The sequence below is a fragment of the Stegostoma tigrinum genome, chromosome 29 (genome assembly GCF_030684315.1).
Source record: "Stegostoma tigrinum isolate sSteTig4 chromosome 29, sSteTig4.hap1, whole genome shotgun sequence".
NCBI lineage: Eukaryota > Metazoa > Chordata > Chondrichthyes > Orectolobiformes > Stegostomatidae > Stegostoma > Stegostoma tigrinum.
In genome coordinates this window covers 7,225,426-7,248,520 of record NC_081382.1, presented here as the reverse complement: position 1 = coordinate 7,248,520, position 23,095 = coordinate 7,225,426, and the positions used below count along the sequence as shown (strand labels likewise).

Sequence of the window (23,095 nt, the reverse complement as noted above, 5' to 3'; positions counted from 1 at the left end):
GAGTATTGTCCGCTTTACTGTTGGTAACTGATTCAACAACATTCGAAGTTCAACATTATCCGGGGCAAAGCACCTGCATGATTGTCACCCCATTCACTGCTTTCAACATTGTCTCCCTCTATCACCTGTGCACAAATGGCTACAGTGTGTACGATTTACAAGATGCACTGCAGGAACTCAACAAATCTCCAACAGCGCCTTTCAAACCTGATATTTCTCCCGTCTAGAAGGACAAGAATGGCAGATGGAAGGGATCATCAGGTGCGCCTCCAAGATACTCACCATCCTGAATGGGGCTGGGTCAGGTTTTGGAATTCCTAACAGCACTGTGGCTGTATTCATCCCAAAGGGCTGTGTTGGTACAATGAGTTCGCTACCACTTCCTTCAGAGCATCTAGGGATGGGTAACAAATGTTTTACATAAACTCAAATTGCTGCAGAAACTCAACAGGTCTAGCAGCGTATATGGATGTTGCTATAACATACTGAGTTTCTCCAGCAATTATTGTTTTTATTTCAGATCTTCAGCATCCGTGGTTGTTTTATTTTTATGTAGATAATGCTATGGGACCTTAGTTTTTTCTTTATTTATTCATGGGATGAGGGTGTCGCTTATAGGCAGCATTTATTGCCCATCCCTAATTGCACAGAGGGCAGTTAAGAGTCAACCACATTGTTGTGGTCCTGGAGTCACATGTGTGCCAGACCAGGTAAGGATGACAGTTTCCTTCCCTAAAGGACATTAGTGAACCAGATGGGTTTTTCCAACAATCACCAATAGATTCATGGTCATCATTAGATTCTTAATTTCAGATATTTTATTGAATTCAGATTCCACTGTCTGTCATATAGGATTTGAACCCGGATCCCCAGAAGATTATCTGGCTTTCTGGATTAACAGTCCAGTGATAATACCACTAGGCCATCACCTCCCCTCCAGCAACAGGGACCAAAGTTGTGGGAAGACAGCTGGAGCAGTCAAATTGACTCTTGCTGGAAAAGAAAGTGTTGGTGGAAAGGCCTGATGGGAAGGGACAGTGCAAAGACGAAGTAATTCCTCAGCCCAACATGACCATCTGGTCCGGTCCACACATACAAATAATTCCTTATTTATCTGTAATTACCCTGCTGTTTGTTGGAGGTTGACCTGGCTGATATCAGGAATAGTTGGACTGTGCTATGAGGTGAGATTGGCTCGATTGCTCCTGTATTCACCCAAATTTAGAAGGTTGAAAGGGGATATAGGTGAAATGTGTAAAATTCTAACAGGGCTGGACAGACCAGTTGCAGGGGGGATGTTTCCTCAGGCTGGAAATCTACAACCAGGAGTCACAGTCTCAAGGTATGGGTTAGACCATTCAGGACTGAGATGAGGAAAGTTTCTTCACTTGAAAGGTAGTGAATGATCACATTGAATAATGGAGTAGACTTAAAGGGTAAAACAGCTATGTTACTACATGTAATGACCTAATGTCGACGAAATAAAAAATCCATGCTTCATGATCTTTGGGCCTGATGTGTTCAAAGCTCATGTTACAATAAGGTGGGATAAATGGAGTGAAAGAAAGTACATGTTTTAATATAAGACTTTAAGATGTCTTCAAAGTGTCTCAGAAACTCTTCACAACCAACAAGTTCCTTCTGTGGTGTTGTTGTCATGTAGGCAATCGAAGGAAGTCTCGCTTCTGACTCACTGAATTGCTCCAAGCTGCATCATCTCACAGCAGCCTGAGATAAATAAAACCCAGCAGAACTATTTGTGTCCTTTTTTTCTCTCAAAACAGTTTATTAAATAACATCTTGAAACTGTAAAACGATAAAGATTATTCAAATCAGTACAGGATACAGAATGTGTGGAACTTGACAGCTCAAGGAGGCCACAGTTTGTACATTGATACGTTAATCAGTGGTGACTCAAATACACAAAGTTGAAAGAGATGGCATCCCCAGGCCTGGATCTGGCCAGACTACCTCGAAACTCATTGCTCTGCAACACGCTCATGCTTTGCAGGACTGCTGTAAGATCACAGACCTAAACGCTAATTCTGTTGCTGTCTTGACAGATGCTGCCAGACCTGCCATGCCTTCCCAGATTTTTTCTTTTTATTTCTGATTTCCAGCATCTGCAATTTTCGGCTTTTGCCAAAACAAATCTGTCAGTTTGGTTGCACATCTTATTTTTTAAGGCCGATCTTGCAAAAATGGCAGACGTTTTGTTTTGGAAGACTAAGCTATATGAGGTGGCAGATCAATGGAGGCAGGGCTGACCTCTCCCCACATTGCACTGGGTTTTTTTCTCGAGTCTGCCATACATTGGTAAGAAGCCAGAATGAAATTTGGACAGTGGGTCAACCTGTTTGAAATGAGCTTTCCCAAACAGGGAGGCACATTGGTCATTTTCACATTTTAGTCTCTACTTCAGAAATCGGTGTTGTTTCCATCAGAGATTGACTAAAGAAGCAACAGCAACTGAGCGTTACACAAACAGACTAAAATAAGGGTTGCGAGCAGTGCATGAATGCAGGATGGGAACCAGGGATGGCACATGAGTATGTACTAAACAGCACGGAACACGTGTGGAGGAAGGGCAGAAATAATAAGTTACAGAGGTGGGGAACAGTTGAGTAAAGCCAATTGTGTTTTTCAAGCTAATGAATGAATTAGGTTGAAGTTAGGTTTGTTGATAAGATGGACTACAGAGCAGGCTGGCAGCAGCTAGCAAACTGAAAGGATTAACAATGAGGGCATGAGTGGGCACAATGGAAATGGGTGGCTGAAAATGATCACCTACTCTATTCTGTGGTGATCAAAACAATTGGTGTTAATGAGAAAGATGCTGAAAATGATATTTACTACAATTACAAAATGAACCCAGCTCGTTTGTAAAGTTTATCCTTACAGCTTGGCACCAACTTAAAAGGACAATCTGTTTTGTTGTTCCCATGAGACAGAATGTCCAGCTCATTCCCCCAAGCCTGGGCACCTTTCACCCAGGCAGAGTTGAAAAACCCTACACAACCTAGAACTAGCATTTGAATGAGGGATTAATCAATCTATAGCCACTCAGTTGGGTCTCTGTGTCACAAGTCTCACATGCTCTCCCTCTTGATTAGACAAGTTGTCCACTTTCCCTTTGTTTCGTTTGCAATAGCAGAATAAGTGAAAAGAAGTGTTTGGTCTGATGAGTACAGACCGTATGGGCGATTGGGAGTGAGGGAGCCATCTCTCATTACACCAACACTGCACTGTGATTTTATTGCTCCAAGTGTTAAATAGTTAGTTCAGAGATAAAATAGAAAAATCTGTGCTTTAAAGAAACTATATAAACCATTAAAAGGCAAATTGAAACACACTCAGACATGTGCCAAAGATCCAAGCGAAGACTGATCTGAAACAGTCCTAAGCAGTACTATGCCAAACATCAAGCTGTCTTGACAAAACTACTTTAATGAATTTCACGAGAAATATCAAACTACCTAAACCAACGCCACGCTAATCTGATGAAGGGATCTAGGCCCGAGGCGTCGGCTTTTGTGCTCCTGAGGTGCTGCTTGGCCTGCTGTGTTCATCCAGCTCCACACTTTGTTATTCACGCTAATCAAACTGTCCTAACCTGCAACACACCAAATAATCATTTTCTTAACTACCAGTGTGGCAAATTCCAAATGTGCCTAACCAGTATCACAATCAAAGTGCCTTAACTGACACTGAATCAAATATCAAATTCCTACCAATTCCAAAAATTGACAACCGTACTTGGCCAATACAGCTGCAATATCAAATTATCAGTAGCCGGCACAAAGTCAAACATCATCTAGTCAGCATTTTGCCAAATCTCAAACTTGACCAAGGCTGTGCCAAATAATAAAAATTTCTGAAGAGTATTGTGACATTTTTTTGAATTTTCCCATCCAACTCTGAATCATATCCATTTACAGCCCTTCAGATTCCTCTTAATCCAGACCAGCTGCATTGGAGGGTACACATCGAACTCTCCTGTGGTGACAACACATCAAATATCAAAATCTCAGAATCAATGCCCTGCTGAGCACATTTGCACAAAACAGCTAGATTTAATTACTACGCAGAATTTAAATAGAGAGCACATCGATGTGTTGTATTCATTGGTCAATGTGCATACAGCACTGGGTTGAAGGATCTGTGGCTGCACACTGAGATAGCAGCACCTGGAACTATGCTGATGTTTGCACAGACAGCAGTGATTAAGCTCGGCTGATGTTTTCTGCATTTGTGCACAAAGCTGCTCTTCCCAATGACTGCTGAAATCAAAGTCACTACACAGCTCCCTAATGACTGACCTTTTCAAATGTTTGAAAATGCCTGATGGGCTGAAGGTCGACATTGTGAAACAGAGCCGGCTTACATGCCGCTCCAATGTCATACCTTCCAGATGAGTGTCGTTTCAACAGGTCAGATCCCAGATTCTTTACGTGGTCACTTAATTCTTCACATACTATTCCAAGGCACACAGTGTGAATATGAAGAGTTGGACGGTTTCTGAGGGAGGTATCCTCTGATAAGTTATGTACAGTGTTTGTATTTAGGTGTCTGGACTTACACTTTGAACAAGTACCACATCTGGTAATTTGTTTGAACTCAGAGCCAGCATTCTTCCCACCACTGCGGCCTCTTTATCTGGAGTCACAATATTGGGGTAAATTAAACCACATGCAGTGAGTGCAGTAACCAGTGAAATTTACCACAGGAGGCCACACTGGGTTGGAGGAAGGATGGGTGGAGAAAAATATTCAGGAACAAAGGAAGAACGAGTTAACAAAGGATTTTGTTCACAACATCTTGAAACTGTTGCTAATTAGATGCAATTTAAAACATAAACTGGCCTCTGACACAAGATGTGACCTCTTAACACTGGTAAATGCAGTCCAGCTGAGGTCTGTTTATGAGAAGCAGCCTGTGAAATACTGAACTTCACACTACACAGTCAGAGGCAGCAGTATTTGGCAGTGGGTTTTAAATGCATTGAGATCTAAAGCCTGCTAAACAATAGCCTAAGCTCAATTACCACCATCTCACACTAATCACACATGATAAATACTTGATATATACTGTACACTTGGACCGCACCTTGGCAAAACCAGCATCTGACAGTACCAGAGAATGAAAAGTTAATGGGGCAGGGTGACCACTTAGGAAGAATTAAAGGGGGAGGATCACTGCCTAAATACGAAGATTGAAATGGATTTGAACTTATCACACTAAATGAATATTCCTGCAGAGTGACTCTGAGCTCGTCTGTTCCTATGGTTTTGTGTTAAAGGTTTTATTTTTGATATTTGTATCATTTTACCACAGAGCAGATTTAGTTGGGGACAGCATGGTGGCTCGGTCGTTAGCAGCCAGGGACCCAGGTTCAATTCTGTCTGTGCGCATTTCGTGCATTCTCGCCACATCTGTGTGGGTTTCTTCTTTCTGCTCTGGTTTCCTCCTACAGTCCAAGGATTGGCCATGTTAAATTACCCATGGTGTCCAGAGATGTGTAAGTTAAGTGGATTTGCCATGGGAAATACAGAGTTACAGGGAAATGGTGGGGGTTGAGCCTGAGTTAGATGCTTTGGAGCACCAGTATGGGCTTGTAGGGATGAACGGCCTGTTTTCACACTGTAGGGATTCTATTATTCTACTTGTTAATGTGGTCAGTGAGAGAATTGCAATCTTCTCCACAAGTGCCTACTGGTATTAAATGGGGCTTAACTTCTTCCAGCCATTCACATCGGTGCAGAGAGATTCACGTTAAGTCCAAATGAACAGTGCACAGAAATGCAGGAGCTTGACCACAAGGACTGATTTATTCCAGCAAGTAAATTGCTTTCACCTTGATGTTGAGACCAGGAGAATTCCAACAGCCAAGCAGGGGATCTTAAGACAATGGAGCATGTTCGGTGGCAGTCGCTGTCTGCTATGATTCAGTGCATAGCACTCTCACCTCCTAGTCAGACGTTTGTGGATTCAAGTCCTACTCTAGCACCTGAATCATGTTGTTTTGGCTGAATGAGGAACTGCTTCACTCTCAGAGGTGCTATCTTTCGAATGAGATGGATCTGTCTTTCACCTCAGGTAAGCATGAAAGATCCCATGGTACCATTTGAGGAAGAGCATCCTAGACCTGACCATCATTTGTTTATTAACCAACACCTAAAAACAGATGGTTTGTTGAGCTTGCTGTGCATAAATTCACTTCTGTATTTCCTGCGTTACATCAGATACTAGCTTCAAAGTCAACATCATTAGCTAGAAGGATCTTAGACGTAATGAAATGTACCATTTAGTGTTTTCCTTTTAGTACTTATAGTTTAGTTTTCAATGATTGGAGTTGCAGTATCGTACAGGCTCTGGTACCTCAAAACAAAGTCCCAGCTTGACAACATTAATCCCACATCAGCTTCTCTACCAAGACAAGGCAAAGATCAAACCTTTTTTTAAAAGATTGATTAATTTTGAAGTTGCAGTCCAGATTATACAACCTGATGTGTGCACATTGAGTGGAGTCTCCACCACATTACCATATCTAAATGATTTCCTCCTCCTCAATAAGGTTACATTCCCATTACCTGTGAATGACTCTATCAACACTGTCAGTAACTTGCAGTTGACCATTGCATAATATACATACTAGTAGAACTGATCAAGGGGTTGCAACAGAAAGAAATGACAGAAGTCCTTTTGCTTCCTCTTGCAACATTAAACTCCAATATTGACGCAGCATGTGGCCAGAATATGAATCTGTTAAACCCCCACTTCCCCAGCTCGAAGAATAAACAATTAAATCCTATTGAAACCCAACCCACGGGGAATGGTGGTAATGTTAACTCACAACTTTCACAAAGTATGTAATGCTGGGTGTATCAATGAATTTGATTTGCAAAACCTGCCTAAATCCGAAGAAACTCTTACAGTTGAACAATGCATGGGGGTTTGGGAGAGTAGGAGTATTGGGTAGGAGATGTGAATAGTTAAATGAAAGAGTGCTGCATGGATGGTTGGTTAGAGGGAGTTTGAAGGAGAGGTACTGAGCCACTTTCATTAGGGCATTGAACAGCACCAAGCACTATAATGGGGAAGTTTGTTCTTCTAAAATTAGGTCAGCTCTTAAGAGAACACTTTAAACTGTAGTCAGTGACAGCGTCCGTGGTAAAGCAGCTAACAGGTAACCAATTAAGTGCAATCTAATGATATTTTGCAGAGATGCACTGTCACCAACACACATCAATAAATTTCAACACATTATAAGGACTCACAGACGGGAGCAGTCAACATTAATGTTTGTGCTATACATGGCACCCTTAGAATCGGTTGAGAAATGTCACTTGTGAGGGAGATTAGGACTGACTGCCATCTCCAGCATACTTCACCCCACCCACAACAAAATTCATTAAATATAAATTCCTTTTTGTTCTTCTAGAACTGTACAGTTAATGTTTAGCTTCTCAAGTGCTAGTCCTATTTAGTAAATGCATAAAGATTGTCACACTACATAATTGACAAGAATTCTTAACATCAGCATCATACATCAGCCTATCAAGATCAACAAAGTCACTCAATCCAAAATCCTTACGCTGGCATTCCAACCAAGTATGGCTTCATAAGGTTAATTTAATGTGTTTCTACTCTTGCCAATCTAGTTTAATAATAAAATAATTCAGCCTCAATAATCAGTCAAACGGACTTATAAACTTGTGTTCTGCCTCTGAGGGCAGACATCTACTCTTGATATGTGTGCATATGGTTTTATATGATAATATGGTTTTATATGATATAATCGTTACAATACAGAGATACAAAATACACGATCGCCTACTGATCTACGTCACAACAAATCTCCACAACCTTGCTGCACTCAAATCACAACTTGATTATTCAGCATCGATGTTATGAAGGTTTCCACTGAAGTTGCTTCTTCTCCTTCTAACTATACACTAGCTGTAATTATTGTAACACAAGCATATCTTTCCTGGGTTTAGGTGGGTTCCTTTGGCTTATGTCCTCAGCTGAGCCAATTTATAAGATCATACTCATCAATAACTTTGCAATGAACCTACATAAGAATTAGCTTAATATTGACAATTAAAGATAAATCAATAAAACTACAATTTTGCAAAAAACAGTCTAATTCAATCTTGAAAGGTTTGTTGTAGGTCTTAATCAACTTTCAGACCATTGGATCAGTATCAAATTTAAGGATGAAACCATTATGATATTAGTTTAGCAACTGCGCAGGCCTCAATGCAAAGCAGCAGTAAGCCATGAGTTAATTTACATTCAACACAGACAGTAATGGAATGAGAGAACTCTAGGGTCATTGTGTTAAATTATGATTTAACTCCTTGCCCTTAGGTAAGGGTATCATTTTTCCAACATTAAAGATGGGAGGGGTGCGTTTAAGGCTCAAATTCTGAGGTGTCCTTCAATGATTCATGGAATTAGCTAGGGGAAAAAAGTACTCATTTTAAACACCATGTTCATCCAGCTCTCATAATTGGACATGTCCCTATACTGGTGGCAGTAACCCAGCTGTCAGCTAGTACTGTAAGGGCTAAGAGAGGGAGACAACAATAGAGTGCATCAGTTAAATCTGCAATCTGACATTCACTTAAATTGTAGTAGTAGGGCATTTAGCCAAATCAGTAAAAGGTAAATTTAAAAGGATGACTATCCAAGGGTAGTGCATGTCTCCAGATTGTCTGTTGTCATTCTAATGGAACATCCATGCTAATCCCTGGACAAACAGCAGTAGCAGTGCCCATGCCATCTCTCCAGGTTTCCACAGATCACAGACTGATGCTTTTCAAGGAAATTTAATTTCCGAGACTGATCACTGTGACACAGTATGATCAATGCTTGCAATGGGCCTTCCTCATGGGATGGAACAGCACGAAACCATGAAATGAGAGAATCAACTGGACACTAACATGAAGCACAAATGATGTTTTTGGAGCAATTATTTAAGATGGACTGAATAGTCTTCCTCATCTCCAATTAATTTGTGATTCTCCTGTTTATACATTGCTCCCAATGTAATCATTTTTAAATGTTTAGTTTCATTGGTTACTGGTGAGCAAATATGATGAATTTTATTAGTATATAAACACTTGAAATGCCTACCTGATATTTCCTTCAAAAGGGCTAACTCCCATTAAAATACTGAAAAAGATCATCTCACATAACCTCACATCAATATCACAGTGTTTGATAAAGGATGTATTTGAAGGAAACCAGTTGCAATTAAGAAACCAGTGCGGTGCTCACGATTTGCATGTTGAAAGCATTAGGCCTCAGAAAGAGAACATATCTGGCTCTCACTGAACCTGTGAGCACACAGTTCTAGTTTGGTTACTGAAATAAGCTTAAATGTTGGATAACTTCACTGAAAGAAAGATCAGTACTTTACTGCTTACATCCCATCAGAAGAACAGAGTGAGTTCCCTGAAAGACAGCTGTTGGAAATGAGTTTGAGAGTTTCCCCTTTGAACACAACAACAACCCAACACACGCTAGAATATTCTACTTAGAGACCTTGGTCTACAGTAATATCTTAATAGAGGGGCAGTTTCTAAACTTGACAACCTAACTCAGATTGAAGTAATAAAAGATCTCCATGATAATGATAAGCAGTCACTTTAAGAATCCTTTTTCTCCATGGCCACATTATGGAGTGTAAATAACCTTCAGGTGAAATCAAGACCAGTGTAACTATCAATAAATATCAATAGCTTATTCAGACCTTCAAGAGTGCAATTGATCTATCCTCAAGTTGAAATGAATCCAGGAGTGGACAAAAAAAATCATCAGAGTGTCTCCAAATCAGGTGAAAGCATGATACTGGTGTTCAGAACAGATCTAGATTGCACACGCTCCTCTCACTGGTAATCCTCTTATTATTTTACCCACTAAAATAATTTGTGATCCCTTATGATCATTATACCCCACCTTCAATCAGTGGTTGCTTAAAATGCAATAAAACCTGGCGTAGGTGTCACCTCTACTCTAGAACACCTGATAGACACACAATATTAGAAATGTATTCCACAGAGTAAGAACTATGAGGTTACTTCATCATAGAAAGGTACTTCTTGATGGTTCCAATTGGAGAGTCAGCCGTACATGTTGTGAACAAAGCAATTGGTTCCTTTCATACTTGCTGTTATTGCCTTCAGTTTGTGCTGAAGCAATGTTAATGGAATCCGTTACATCATTCTCCAAAATTGATGAAATATCCTCCTAACTACTGAGACACTCTTAGCTACTAACTCTTATAATTAGTACTATTCAATTAAAAATCCAAAGTTCCTACATTCAATAATAAAAAAAACTTCAGCTTTTATCTTCCATGAAACCTGCCTTCACATTGAGGTCCTCAAGAACATCTCGCAGACACCTCAGTCTGCGCACGGATTTTAAACCAGACCTGTGGGCAGTTTAGAATTTTTCATTGCAGGAACTTTCAAAGAATCTTATTTAGCGCTCTCTGGTTTTCCCACAATTCGAACTGCTAACTATTCAGTCCTGTCTTTGCATAAGGACTTCAGGATGAAGGAAAAGCCCGAACTTTCCTGTCTTGACCTGGATTGGCAACATTCCGCAGAAATAAAAATTCCGATTTCTGATCCTTCTACTCAAAGAGAAAAAGGCCCTAACCTTTCCACACCATTCTCCTGAGACTTCCATTAAGCCTTTCTTTGTTGGAACAAGATGCAACAGAGATGTTTTCTGCTTCTTCTTAATCCCTTCCGAGACTCTCCGCTTGCCTCCAGCCCTGAGGAGACGTTGTTCTCGATAAGAGCGGTTACAAGTGATTATCCCAATTCTGAGCTTCCCTACGCCTCACAGGATGTCATCATAGTCCAGCAGCTTTGAGTGCTGCCTAGATTTCCACAGTCTATACAGACGGAAGTCAAAGTATGTCTCAATCATCCGCTTCCCTGTAATTCAAAATAACAACATACAATAAACAGGTTCAACAAAGGTAATGGTCAAAGACATGCCAGTAAAATATGACCAAGTTATGTCAGATCTTGTCATTCCTTATTATTCAGCACTCAGGGAGTCCACACTTTGTAAATTTCTTAAAACTTGGAAATTATTCTTCTAAAAGTTGTTTCTGACAAGCCTTTTGAGAGAACAAGAAATTCTTGACATATCCCTGTGATGAAATCTTCAATGAAACTACTAAAACCTCTGGTCCTCACCCTTTACAGTCCTTTTAGCCCCTCCATGCTGATTCAACTTTCAAACTGTGATCTCAGGGCACCCAAGAAAACTGTAGTTTTGAATCTCCAATCAATCATTTATAATGGACAATAATAGCCTACTGAAAATGTTAACAAAGAATCTCCAATCAATCATTTATAATGGACAACAATAGCCTTCTGAAAACGTTAACAAAGAATCTCCAATGAATCATTTATAATGGACAACAATAGCCTTTTGAAAATGTTAACAAAGCACTCTAAGGAGCTGCACAGACAGACGGTAATGATATTCTTACCTACACCGGAAGGCCTGCTAATCAAAGCACAGTAGACAGTGCTTTCTTAAACTGACATTGCCAGTCACAACCTGTTTCATCCAAGGTTGGGGTGACACGGTGGCTCAGTGGTTAGCACAGCTACCTCACAGTGCTACAGACACGGGCTCGATTCCACCCTTGGAGTTTATACATTCTCCTTCTGTCTGTGTGGGTTTCCACCAGGTGCTCTGGTTTCGTCCCATAGTGCAAAGATGTACAGGTCAAGTGGATCTGCCATGCTAAAACGGCCACAGTATCCAGGGATATGCAGACTAAATGGGTTACCCATAGGTTACAGGTATAGGGTTGGCGGGTGGTGAGTCTGGATTGAATGCTCCTTAGAGGGTAATGTGGACTCAATGGGCCAAATGGCCAGCTTCCACACTGTAGGGAGTCTGTGTTACTTAGTATGAAGGGCATGGAATTTTTGAAAAAATTCTTCAGATTTTAGCAGCTAAGTGGACCTTGCCTGCCCTCCTAGCGCATTTTCATTTACTCAATCAATTTGTGACGCCCATACTGCACGGCAAAGTCCTTGTAAAGACAGAAAATAGGATCAGGAGTAGACCACTTGTTCCGTCAAACCCTACTTCACTATTCACTATGATCTAATTCAGTCCCCTGTTCCCATTCTCTTTGATTCCTTTAGCCCTAAGAGCTATCTTGGACACATTTTTGAAAACATTCAATGTTTTGACCTACTTTCTGTAACAGAGAATTCCACAGGCTCACCACTCTCTACATGAAGAAATTTTGCTTCACCTCAGTCCTAAATGGCCTACCCTGTACTCTTTGACTGTGACCCTGAGGTCCGCTTCTTCAAACAGCCCTGGTGAGTTCCATTTTCCCTCTTGTGCAGTTCGTATTCAATCCCTTCCTCCTGGTGCAATCATTGCATCTTGTCAGAAAGGGAGGTGGTGGGGGGAGTACATCCATATCCATGTCCCACATTTTAAAGAATTTTTGTAGCAAAAATCTAGCCCTGTCTGTTCATTTGGCATGGAGAGACTTTTTTATTTCTCTGTTTCGTGCTCAGATCAGGTTTCATAAAATGAGAAAATATCACGAACCTAAGCAACATCTTTTCAGCAATATAAATCCATTGGCAGTAATTTTTAAAAAAGAACAAGCCCCCCATCTATTAGCTTGTGTCAGTGAAAATCCCTAACTTTAGGCATGCTTTGAAAAGCCTCAATCATCTGAACATTTTTTCTTGTGAACATTTAAGAATTTACTACACTTTTTTGATAGAACTGGAGCACCTCATTCATACCTTGTGCTGAAAGCTCCAACGGAGATTCAAAGGATATTCGGTGAGGAGTCATCAAATTAGACAGGCTCCGAAAAAGCTGAAAGCAACAAGCAATAGTTTAAATGCGTGAAGGACATCAAGTCCACAAGCTCAATGACATGGTTTCTAAGACTGTGTGACCAGTGGCTCACAAGTCATCTTTCTAAGTCCATGATCCCTTTAGGTGTACAGTAATCCACCTGAAACTATCTTTGTTTACAGGCTCATAAAACTGTTCCCTTCATAGACTAATGACACAATCAATGTTCACTTCTTGGTGGAAGATCATTGCCCTGCATTGTAGCACAAGCCCAATATCTTGATGAAATGAGAAAAGTGCTGCCGAAGCTGTCTGTCGTGTATTCATCAGAACAAATGCAAAAATGTTACATTTCAAATGATTACACTAACTTACCCTAGAGGAGAAAAAAATAGTTAGCCATTTGAGTGATTGGCTGAGGTTTAGCCTAGGAGAACACAACAGGGCTCTCCAAACTCCCAATTACTTCGAAAAAGATGCAAGGCTTGAACACAATCCACTCGTATATGCAGAGAACGTGTCCCTGTGTGTGAATGCACATCGGCTCTAGTGATCTTAACTGAATCACACTGCAAGCTCAACTTGTTACTTTAAATCAGGTGCTAGCGTAGCTATTACTGAATGTATTCAGGATCATTCAACAAGGTGCTACATAATGATGTGAGAACAGAAAACGGTAGCCATTATGTTTTGGATTGTATAGGTGAGGGTTGGTTGAGTAGGTTTTATACTGTGTTTGTCTACTATTAGATGTGCTTCCATGATTGGCAGTAAGTTACAATGCAAGCCAGTCACCTCACTTAAAGAGATACCTGGTTGCTGATCCTCACTCCTCTCCTCATCGATACTTTGTACATTGAACCTGCTGATCAGATTCAATCATTTGTAGCAAATTTATATGAATGAGGACAATGGGTGGCATTGTGGGGGTTGCAGATCGAGAAGAAGAGACAGATAATCTCAAAAACAGAGAGTGGAAAAAAGAACAGTCCCTGAGAGAGAGAGAGAGATAGGGGAAAGGAGATGACCAAACTTTTAGAGAGAGAAGAGGTGAGAGGCCAAGATGGACGGAGTGAAAACATGTTTGAAGAAAGACGTGGGCTGAACTGTCAGACAGAGGTGGGGTGGGGGGGGAGGAGGAGGAGAGAGAGACAAGAAGGATAGGGCAAGATACAGTTTTCTCAATAAAAGACAGAGTTGGACAGAATTCTGAATCTAAGAGCACTGTTTTCAAATTATATTTTTATCAGAAATGGTTTCAGCTCAAAAGGGAACAACTTGGTCCTATGCTGGCCCTTTGCAAAACTTAATCACCAAATCCCAATTCCTTGTTTTTTCCCTGTAAGCCACCCAAACATTTCCTCTTCAGGTAATCATCTGACATTCTTTCAAATGAATCTGCCTCAGGCAGAACATTCCATATCCTAAACCCTTGCAGGTTAAGAACAGATTCCCCTCCTGTTGATGTAACCTCTTTTGATGATCATCTTAACCTGCGTCCTCCACATCTTGGTGCTTCCATCAATGTGGCGCATGTGGACACAGTTACAATGTTTAAAAGACATTTAGGTAAGTATATGAACAAGAAAGGTTGGAGTGATACAGGCTAAGTGTAGGCTGGTGGGACTAGTTTAGTTTGAGATTATGGTGAGCATGGATTGGTTGGACCAAAGGTTCATTTTCCATGCAATATGACTCTATGACTCTACATCAGGATACAGATCTTTGCGAAGGGCAGTGGAAATCCATAAACTCCTCTTCCTGAAAAGAATGAATTCAACTAATTCAAAATTTCAAAATGGAGATGAACAGATTTTTGTTTGAGTAATAAAGGTTACAGAATTGAAGAGCAATTAAGATACAGATAACAGAATATCGGAAGAGGCTTGTAGTGGCCTATTCCTGTTCCAGCCTCGGTGATTAGCACTGCTCTCTCACAGCACCAGGGTCCCAGGTTCGATTCCAACCTCAGGCGGCTGTCTGTGTGGAGTTTGCATGTTCTCCCGGTGTCGGTGTGGATTTTCTCTGGGTGCTCTGGTTTCCTCCCACAGTTCAAAGATGTGCAGAGTAGGTGGATTGGCCATGCTAAATTGCCCATAGTGTTCAGGGATGTGTAGATTAGGTGGGTTAGACATGGAAAATTAGGGGAATGGGTCAGGGTGGGATGCTCTTCGGAGGGGTAGTGTGGACTTGTCGGGCCAAATGGCCTGTTTCCACACTGTAAGGATTCTATGATCTAATAACAAAAAAACAAAAATGCAATGAGAAAAGAATGAATAGAGACAAAGCCACTGGCAGAGAGAGGAAAAGGTAGTGAAGAAGGAACAGGCAGAGACTGCGGCGTTTAGAGAGACATAGGAAGACAGACACAGCTAGGCAAACACAGGGCCTTATAGAAAGACAAACAGATTGTACAGAGACAGATGTCAAGTAGAGATACACAAGATGACAGACAGTTTGAACAGAAACATAGCCAGAGACAGATACAGAAAGAACTGGCTGTAAGGTTGCAGGCTGACAATGGCAAGTGATACTGGAGTGACATAAATGCCAGGTAATGGCCATCCCAACAAGAGAGAATTGAAACATTGCTTCTTGACATTTAATGGCATTATATCACTAAATCCCTCTACTATCAATATTCCACGAATTACCATTGACCATAAACAGAGGGAGACTAGCCATATAAATCAAACAGCAGGTCAGGTGTTAGAAATTCAGCAGTGACTGACTCACTTCCTGACTCCCCAGAGCCTATCCAACATGGGTAAGAAACAATTCAAGAGTGTGATGGAATACTCCCAGTTGACTGGATGAGTGCAATTCCAACAACGCTCAAGAAACATAACACCATCCAGGTCAAAGTAACCCACTTGAATGGTACCATCTCCACAAATACTCACTCCTTCTACCACTGATTATCAGTCCACCGATGTTCAGTAGCACCAGTGTGCACTATCTACAAGATGCACTGCAAAATTCACTGAGGTTCCTTAGACAGCACTTTACAAACCCATGTCAATTACCACCTAGATGAACAAGAGTGACAGATTCATGGGAACACCATCAGCTGCAAACTGTTCCTAAGCCACTTACTATCCTGAAATATATGACTGTTCCTTTAGTATCTTCGAGATCTCCCTCCCAAATTGCACTGTGGTCTACCTACAGCAAGTAAACTCCAGCAGTTCAAGAAGGCAGCTCATGACCTCCTTTTCCAGGGTAGTAAGGGATGGAAGATAAATACTGGCCTAGCCAGTGAATGCCATACTCCACAAAGAAATTAAAACAGATAGAAATGGACAGGCAGACAAAGGGTAAATGAGAGACAGAGAGAAAATTAAAGTCTGAGAGAGTCAGGCAAAAGGCAGAATGACACAGACCTGGTGGTAGTGCTAGACGTAGACAGAATATCACAAAGATAGAGAAGGAAAGAAATGCAGTTGTTCAGGAAATCAACAAAGAGAGATCACTCTAGGGAGGCAGAGACGGTGTTTGAGACAGAGTCAGAAAGATCAAGGTAAGCAGAAATAGACAGAGACAGGCTGAAACATATAACAGAATGGCTGCAGTCTCAGTGGACAAAAAGAAGCACTCAAACAAAGGAAGAGGAATAGGAAATGGTCTACAAGGGACAGTGTGTCAATCAGGGAGATAAAAATCTGATTGTCGTTTAAGTAGCTGATGAGATCCTTTTATAGCTCACAATAACACCTGAGGTGTTAGAAGTTAAAAGTGTAAGATGTGTTTATCTCTTCTTCCAAATTATCTTCACAATTGGACAAATATCATGAGTCTGCTGCCTGCAGCAAACAAAACCATTTTATCTTTAGGGTAATCTGGACAAGACTAAATTGACTGTTTTAATTGCCTTTCCTTCAGGTAATTCAAAGAAAACAAGTATCAAATATAGATTTAGAAAGGGAGTCACGTCTTTAACCTTAACAAATCAGACTTATTGATCGCACTTATGATCTTCACAAATGTAGGCTGCTTTGTCAGTCAGATTTATCAAGTGTTGCTGATCAATTATGAATAATACATCGCAGCAGCAGAAATGGAAAAACCTGCAGGCACTCAGCAGCAGACGGTGGATCAAATAAATAGGAATTGCGACTTGCTTGCTTTGAGATTGCCATGAGAGAATGCTATGAGTCTCCACATGAGCACATATGGAGACCATTCGACACATCATGGCTGTGCCAGCTCTCTGGAAGAACTATCCAATCAGTTCCACTCCCTTACTTAAGCCCAGAGCGCCTGCATTTTTTTTCAATATTCAAGAATCTAACTCCATTTGGAAGCCACCACTGAATGTGTCTCTATCATCCCTTCAGAGACTACATTCCAGACGAGAACAACTCACTACGTCAATTAAGTTCTCCTCGCACTCTCGCTGGTTCTGCTCTGGTAGCCAATGGAAATTCTTAGGAACATAGGAATAGGAGTAGATCATTCAGTTGGTCGAGCCTGTTCTGCCATTCAACATGATCACGGCTGATCGATTCTTCACTCCCTTTTACCCACACTATTTCCATAATCCTTTACACTACTGACAATCAAAAATGTACTCATCTTTTCTTTAAATACACTGAAACACTGAGCTTCCCCAGCCCTCTGGGGACAGAATTCCCAAGATATATCACACTGAACAAAAAAAAACTAGTCATAATTTCTGTCCCAAATGGCACACCTCTTATTTATAAATTGCACCTGCTGGTTCTGAACTCCCCAACCAGGGCAAACATCTTACCTGCATCTACACTGTCTACCTCTTTAAGTATTTGTAGGTTTCAATGAGATCAATTTATATTCTTTGAAACTCTAGAGAATATAGGTCCAATTTACCCATTCTCTCCTCACAGGACAATCCTGCCATCCTAACATACCGGGCTAGTGAACCTTCATTGCATACTATCTAAGACAATAATAACTTTCCTGAGACCAAAACTGCACAAAATACTCTCGATGTGAACTAACCAAGCTCCTATACTACTGAAGCAAGACCTCATTAGTTCTGTACTCAAATCGTCTTTTGACAAAGGCTAGCATTACATTAACTAATAGTTTGCTGCATTTTCATGTTAGCCTTCAGTGGCTTACTGTTTAAGACACTCAAATTCCCTTGTACTTCAAACTTTGACTCCTTACCATTTAAGATATACACTGCATATCTGTTCTTTCTACAAAAGTGGACCAACCTCACATTTTTCCATAGTATACTTCATTTGCCATGCACTTGCCCATTCCTAAATCTGTCCAAATTCTCCAGAAAACATTTTACGTTTTCCTACTTAGAGTTATATCACCTGCAAATTTTAAACCATTACCTTTGGTACTCAGCTCCAAATCATTAATAATGTACTGTGAAGCTCACAGTACACCCCTGGTCATAGCCTGCCAATATGATAATGTCTCAGTTGTTCCTGCTCTCTTTTATTCTGTCTGTCAGTCAATCCTTAATCCAAGACAGTACATTACTTCCTGGACCATTACTTTAATTTTGCTAACCAACCTCCTGTGGGAGGGGTGATATTTCACACAGAGGGTGGTGCTCATATGGAATGAACTACCAGAAGAAACTCTGGAGGCTGGTATAATGATAACATTTAAAATGCATCTGTATGGGTCTATGAGTAGTAAGGGTTTAGAAGGATAAAGGCCAAATGTGAGTAGGAAGGATTTAGAATGATATAGGCCAAATGCTGGAAAATGGGATTAGATTGATTCAAGACATCAGGTCAGCATGGACGAGTGGAGCCGAAGGGTCTGTTTCCATGCTGTACATCTCTATGCCTCTACGTGATTGTGGTCATTTAAACATAATGGTTCTTTCACAACAATGTTACTAAGTAGCTCTTTTTATTACACAATATTAGATCTAAAGTTACCTGTCTTTTAGTTGGCTCTTCAATCTGGTGCTGTAGAAAACCATTCCCAAGACATTTCATAATCTCGGCCACCACAGCTTTAGATCTCAATTGCTTTCTGCAGTCAATGTGCAGATTGAAGACACCCATGGTAGGCGCACTGTACATACAACAAGCTTCTATCAACTCCTGATTGATACCATGCCCTTAATATTTGGTGGTCTCTAACTAATTCCAACCAATGTTGGCTTCCCCTAGCTGCTTCTTAGCTCTATTCAAACAGATTCAACATATTGTTCTTCCAATTGGAGAGCATCTCTTACTAATGTACTTATCTTATCCTTCCTTATCGGTATAACTCAACGCCCTTTCTCTTTTGTCTGTCTTCCTGAATATCAGGTATTACCAAATATTCAGCTCCCAGTCTTGGTCATCATGTAACCATCTTTCCATAATTGCAGTTAGATCATAAACACTTACCTTGATTTGTTCTTTTAGATCAACCACCTTGTTTTAAGTACTACATGCATTCAGGTAGACAGCTGTTAACTTGGTCTTTTTCGTACCATTTCATTTTTGAGGCATAGTCAATGCTCAGCCTTATATATCCTGTCTTCTAGTCTCCTTTGCAGCTACTCTACTCCCTGACACCAGCTTAACTTCCTTCAAAGTTGGGTTGCCCCTCAAGTCCCCATCCCATTGAAAAGCTAGCTTAAACCTACGCCAACAGAGCACGATCATCTCACTGTGAGGATATCAGCTCTATTCCCACTAAAATGTAAGCTGCTCAGCTTGTACAGGTCCCACCTGCCTTAGAAAGGGCCTCAGAAATCTGATGGCCTCCCTCCTGCACTGATTCTACACATGTTCAATTGATCTGTCCTCTTATTTATACCCACTAGCCTTTGGTACTGAAAGTAATCCTGTGGTTACTGCTTTTTAATCTCCGTGCCAACTCCCTGGAATTTTCTTTCAGAGCTTTGTCCCTTTTTCTATCCATTTCATTGATGCCCATCTGGCACTTCTAGATGATTCCCCTTACACAAGATGATGTTCTGCAGCCATTCCACTACATCCATGAAGCTGGCACCATAAAGCTAACACACCATCCTGGAGTCATATTTACTGTCATAGAAATGCCTGTCTTATCATCTCAGTATTGCTCTTCCACTCTTCTTTCTCCAACCCCGTACACTGAGGTGTTCTTGGTTCATTAGATATGTCTCTGGCTGCATTCCGTGGAGAACCATTGCCTTCATTAGTTTCCAATATTGAATACTGATTGACAAACAAAATAGGTTCAGGAGACAGCTGTGTTACCTGACTAGTTTTCTTAGGCTGTCTGCCAGTCATCTACTCCTTTTCTCCTGTCCACTTCTAATCTGCAGTATGATGGCAGTACTACACCTACCATCAACATAATCTTCTGCCTTGCGAATGCTTAGCAATGACTACAGCTGCTGCTCAAGTTTCAAAACTCTGAGGTCAGGCTTGTGGAGCCAGAAACACCACCTGCAGATGTGTTTGGTCCACATGGTATGTCCATGATTTCACACATACCATAGAATGTATCCTCTACTCAGCCTTTCTGTAATTCTAGAAATGACATGCTACCCTTAAAATAAGTATAAATTTAACTTATATAACTTAAGGTAACCTTATTTTCCTTCAATTTCTTTTATTTTTAGTTTAATTTTGACTAAAGTTAATTTTATTTCCCTTTCACTAATATCACTCCCTGAAATGAAATGAGCCACTCCTTCTTAATAAGTGATGCTTTTTCAGTTCTAAGCCTTTGAGACTCACTGATTAAAAGCAGCTTCTCACTAGCCAACAAACTTATAAATTTCCTGTGATTTCACTCCCAGATTTTTTTTTGCCCTTTGACACTGTCTTGGTGCTGTGTTCAGAATAAAGCCTCTCCGCACTCACTACATTCATTGTAAACTTGCTGATTCCTCTATTGCTGCTATGTTCAGAATTAGGCATCTTCCTGCTCAACATGCTCATCGTAAACATGGCGCTTTCTCTCTTGATGCTGTGTTCAGAATGAAAGAGTTGCCCTGGGCGTGCTCAAAATTGACTCTGGACTCTATGATGTCTAATGGCAATAGGTCAAGCACAGGGAAGGTAACTTCCTGTTGAGTATCACATACTGCCAACTATTACTGACCCTCAGCTGATGAAACAATGCTCCTCCAAGTTGAACACCACTTAGAGATAGTACTGAGGGAAGCAAGGGAATGAAATATGAATATATGATATATAATATGAAATATAAATGAATATCAATATCCATTATCAACAGTCACTCGGTAGCACCACTACCGAGAGTTGAGTCCTAAAGGGCACAACTTTTAGACTGGGTATGAAAGGAGAAAACAGACTTGCCATCACCATTAACAATCTGCTTGCCATTGATGCATTTGTCCATGACAAAATTGGCAAGAGTGACCACCACTAAGCATCATAAGGATTTGTTGTGAATTCCTCCAGCACCTCGGTTTTCTCCAGTCTTTGTTACCTGTACAATGATGCAGGATCTGAGTTACTGTGAATCAGGGTTTCTGCGTATTCCTGAGTCCCTTCCCTGTGGGTCTTCTCCTCTGCAGCCTAGTCCCGAATCTCTGGAATCCCTTCTATCGGCCTCTGCACTCCACTCTACACCTTTACATGATTTCTGAAAACCTACTTCTTTGACAATGCCTTTGACTATTCATGCTGGTGTTTGTTTTATGTGATCTGGTGTTAAATATTAACTGATAATACTAATCTGGAGCACTGCCTTGGGATGTTATCCTATAACAGGCTGGAGAAAACAAGGTGAGACACAATGCTTACTAAATGTAAATTCTTCCTTCCAGCCACCTCATCCTCATCACTGAACGTAACAGGTTAGATTTTCAGAATCTTCAAATCCAAATCGAACTGTATTCAACTCCAACTCCTTACCTGAAGAAAAACCGAGAGAACTGCAGATGCTGTAAATCAGGAACAAAAACAGAAGTTTTTGGAAAAGCTCAGCAGGTGTGGCAGCATCTGTGAAGAATAAAATCAGAGTTAACGCTTCAGGTTCGGTGATCCTTCCTCAGAACTGAGTTCTCGAAACATTAACTCTGACTTTTCTTTACAAGATGCTGCCAGACCTGCTGAGCTTTTCCAGCAACTTCTGTTTTTGTTCCTGATTTACAGCATCTCCTGTTCTTTCAGTTCTAGTTCAAATAAGGAGTGAGAGTTGAATACAATTTGATTTGGATTTGAAGGTTCGGAAAATCTAACCATTCTGACTTGGAAATACGCCACTGCTCCTTCAGTTTCACTGGGTCAAAATCCTGGAATTTCCTTCCAAATGGCACTGTGGGTCTACCTAGACGATATTGACCGTAGCAGTTCAAGAAGACAGCTCACCACCATTGACTGAACAGCAACTAGGGACAGGCAATAAATTCTAGCCTAGCCAATGACCATCTAATCAATGAATTTTAAACACTTAGGTGAAGTGGTTTCAGGAAATCAAAAGAGGCAAGCTGCAAAGGCTCTTGTAGTTCCGTGGATGGTCCCTACCTCTGAGCCGGGAGCTCTGGGTTCAAATCCCACCTACTCTTGTGGTTATAGAATCACAGAGGTCTACAGCACAGAAAAGGCCATTCTGCCCATCGAGTTTGCACCCAGTCAAAAATGCAATAACATCTCTGAACAGGTCAATTGGGAATATATTTAGAGGAAGGCTGCAGCGAAGCACATTTTGAAATCTGATGGTGCAGAGAAGCATAAGGAGTCAAAGAATAGAGTGTGGACACTGCCTGGGCATTTACCAGGTGAAGTGGAGAGAGTGCAGATGCATCTGAAATCAAGGACAAGGCCCAGAGCACATTTATCAAGGACCTGATAAAAACATCAATAACAACCACAACTGTCATTTACATTGCAAATTCAATGCACTGAAGCATCACTAGAAAGTTGCTTCACTAGAAAGTTAAAATTTGACACCAAACTTACAGAGTTATTTGGAAACCAGAAGTAAAGATTGATCAAGGAGGTAGGTTTTAAGGATCATCACAAAGGAAGGTAGAAGGCAGAGGATGATCTGCCCCACTCACAGGTGGTCTCCAAATTTTTACCTTTCATTCAAAACTCGGCCACATCTCAACTTGCGCCAACTCTTGTTCCACTTTCACTCACTGACCCATCCTGGCTCTCAATCAAGTGACATCTTAATTTTAAAAATTCTCACCCATGTATTCAAATCCCTGTATGGTCTCACTCATCTCTATTTACCTCCAGCCACACAACCTTCCAAGATCTCTGCACTTCTTTCATCCTGATCTTTTGGGATCATAATCATTCTG

The 23,095-nt window shown here is 40.8% G+C and overlaps 1 protein-coding gene across 1 annotated transcript in view; it reads right to left on the bottom strand.

The window, feature by feature from the left end:
* Positions 1–1,770: 1,770 nt before the first annotated feature.
* Positions 1,771–23,095, bottom strand: part of nsmfb (NMDA receptor synaptonuclear signaling and neuronal migration factor b) — an 81,367-nt gene continuing 60,042 nt past the window's right edge. Inside the window, exons 15-16 of the mRNA XM_048558743.2 lie at positions 12,819–12,894; positions 1,771–10,958 (exon numbers count right to left, since the gene is read on the bottom strand). Coding sequence (XP_048414700.1) covers positions 10,861–10,958; positions 12,819–12,894 — 174 coding nt within the window. The 3' untranslated portion in view covers positions 1,771–10,860. The remainder of the gene's footprint in view (positions 10,959–12,818; positions 12,895–23,095) is intronic.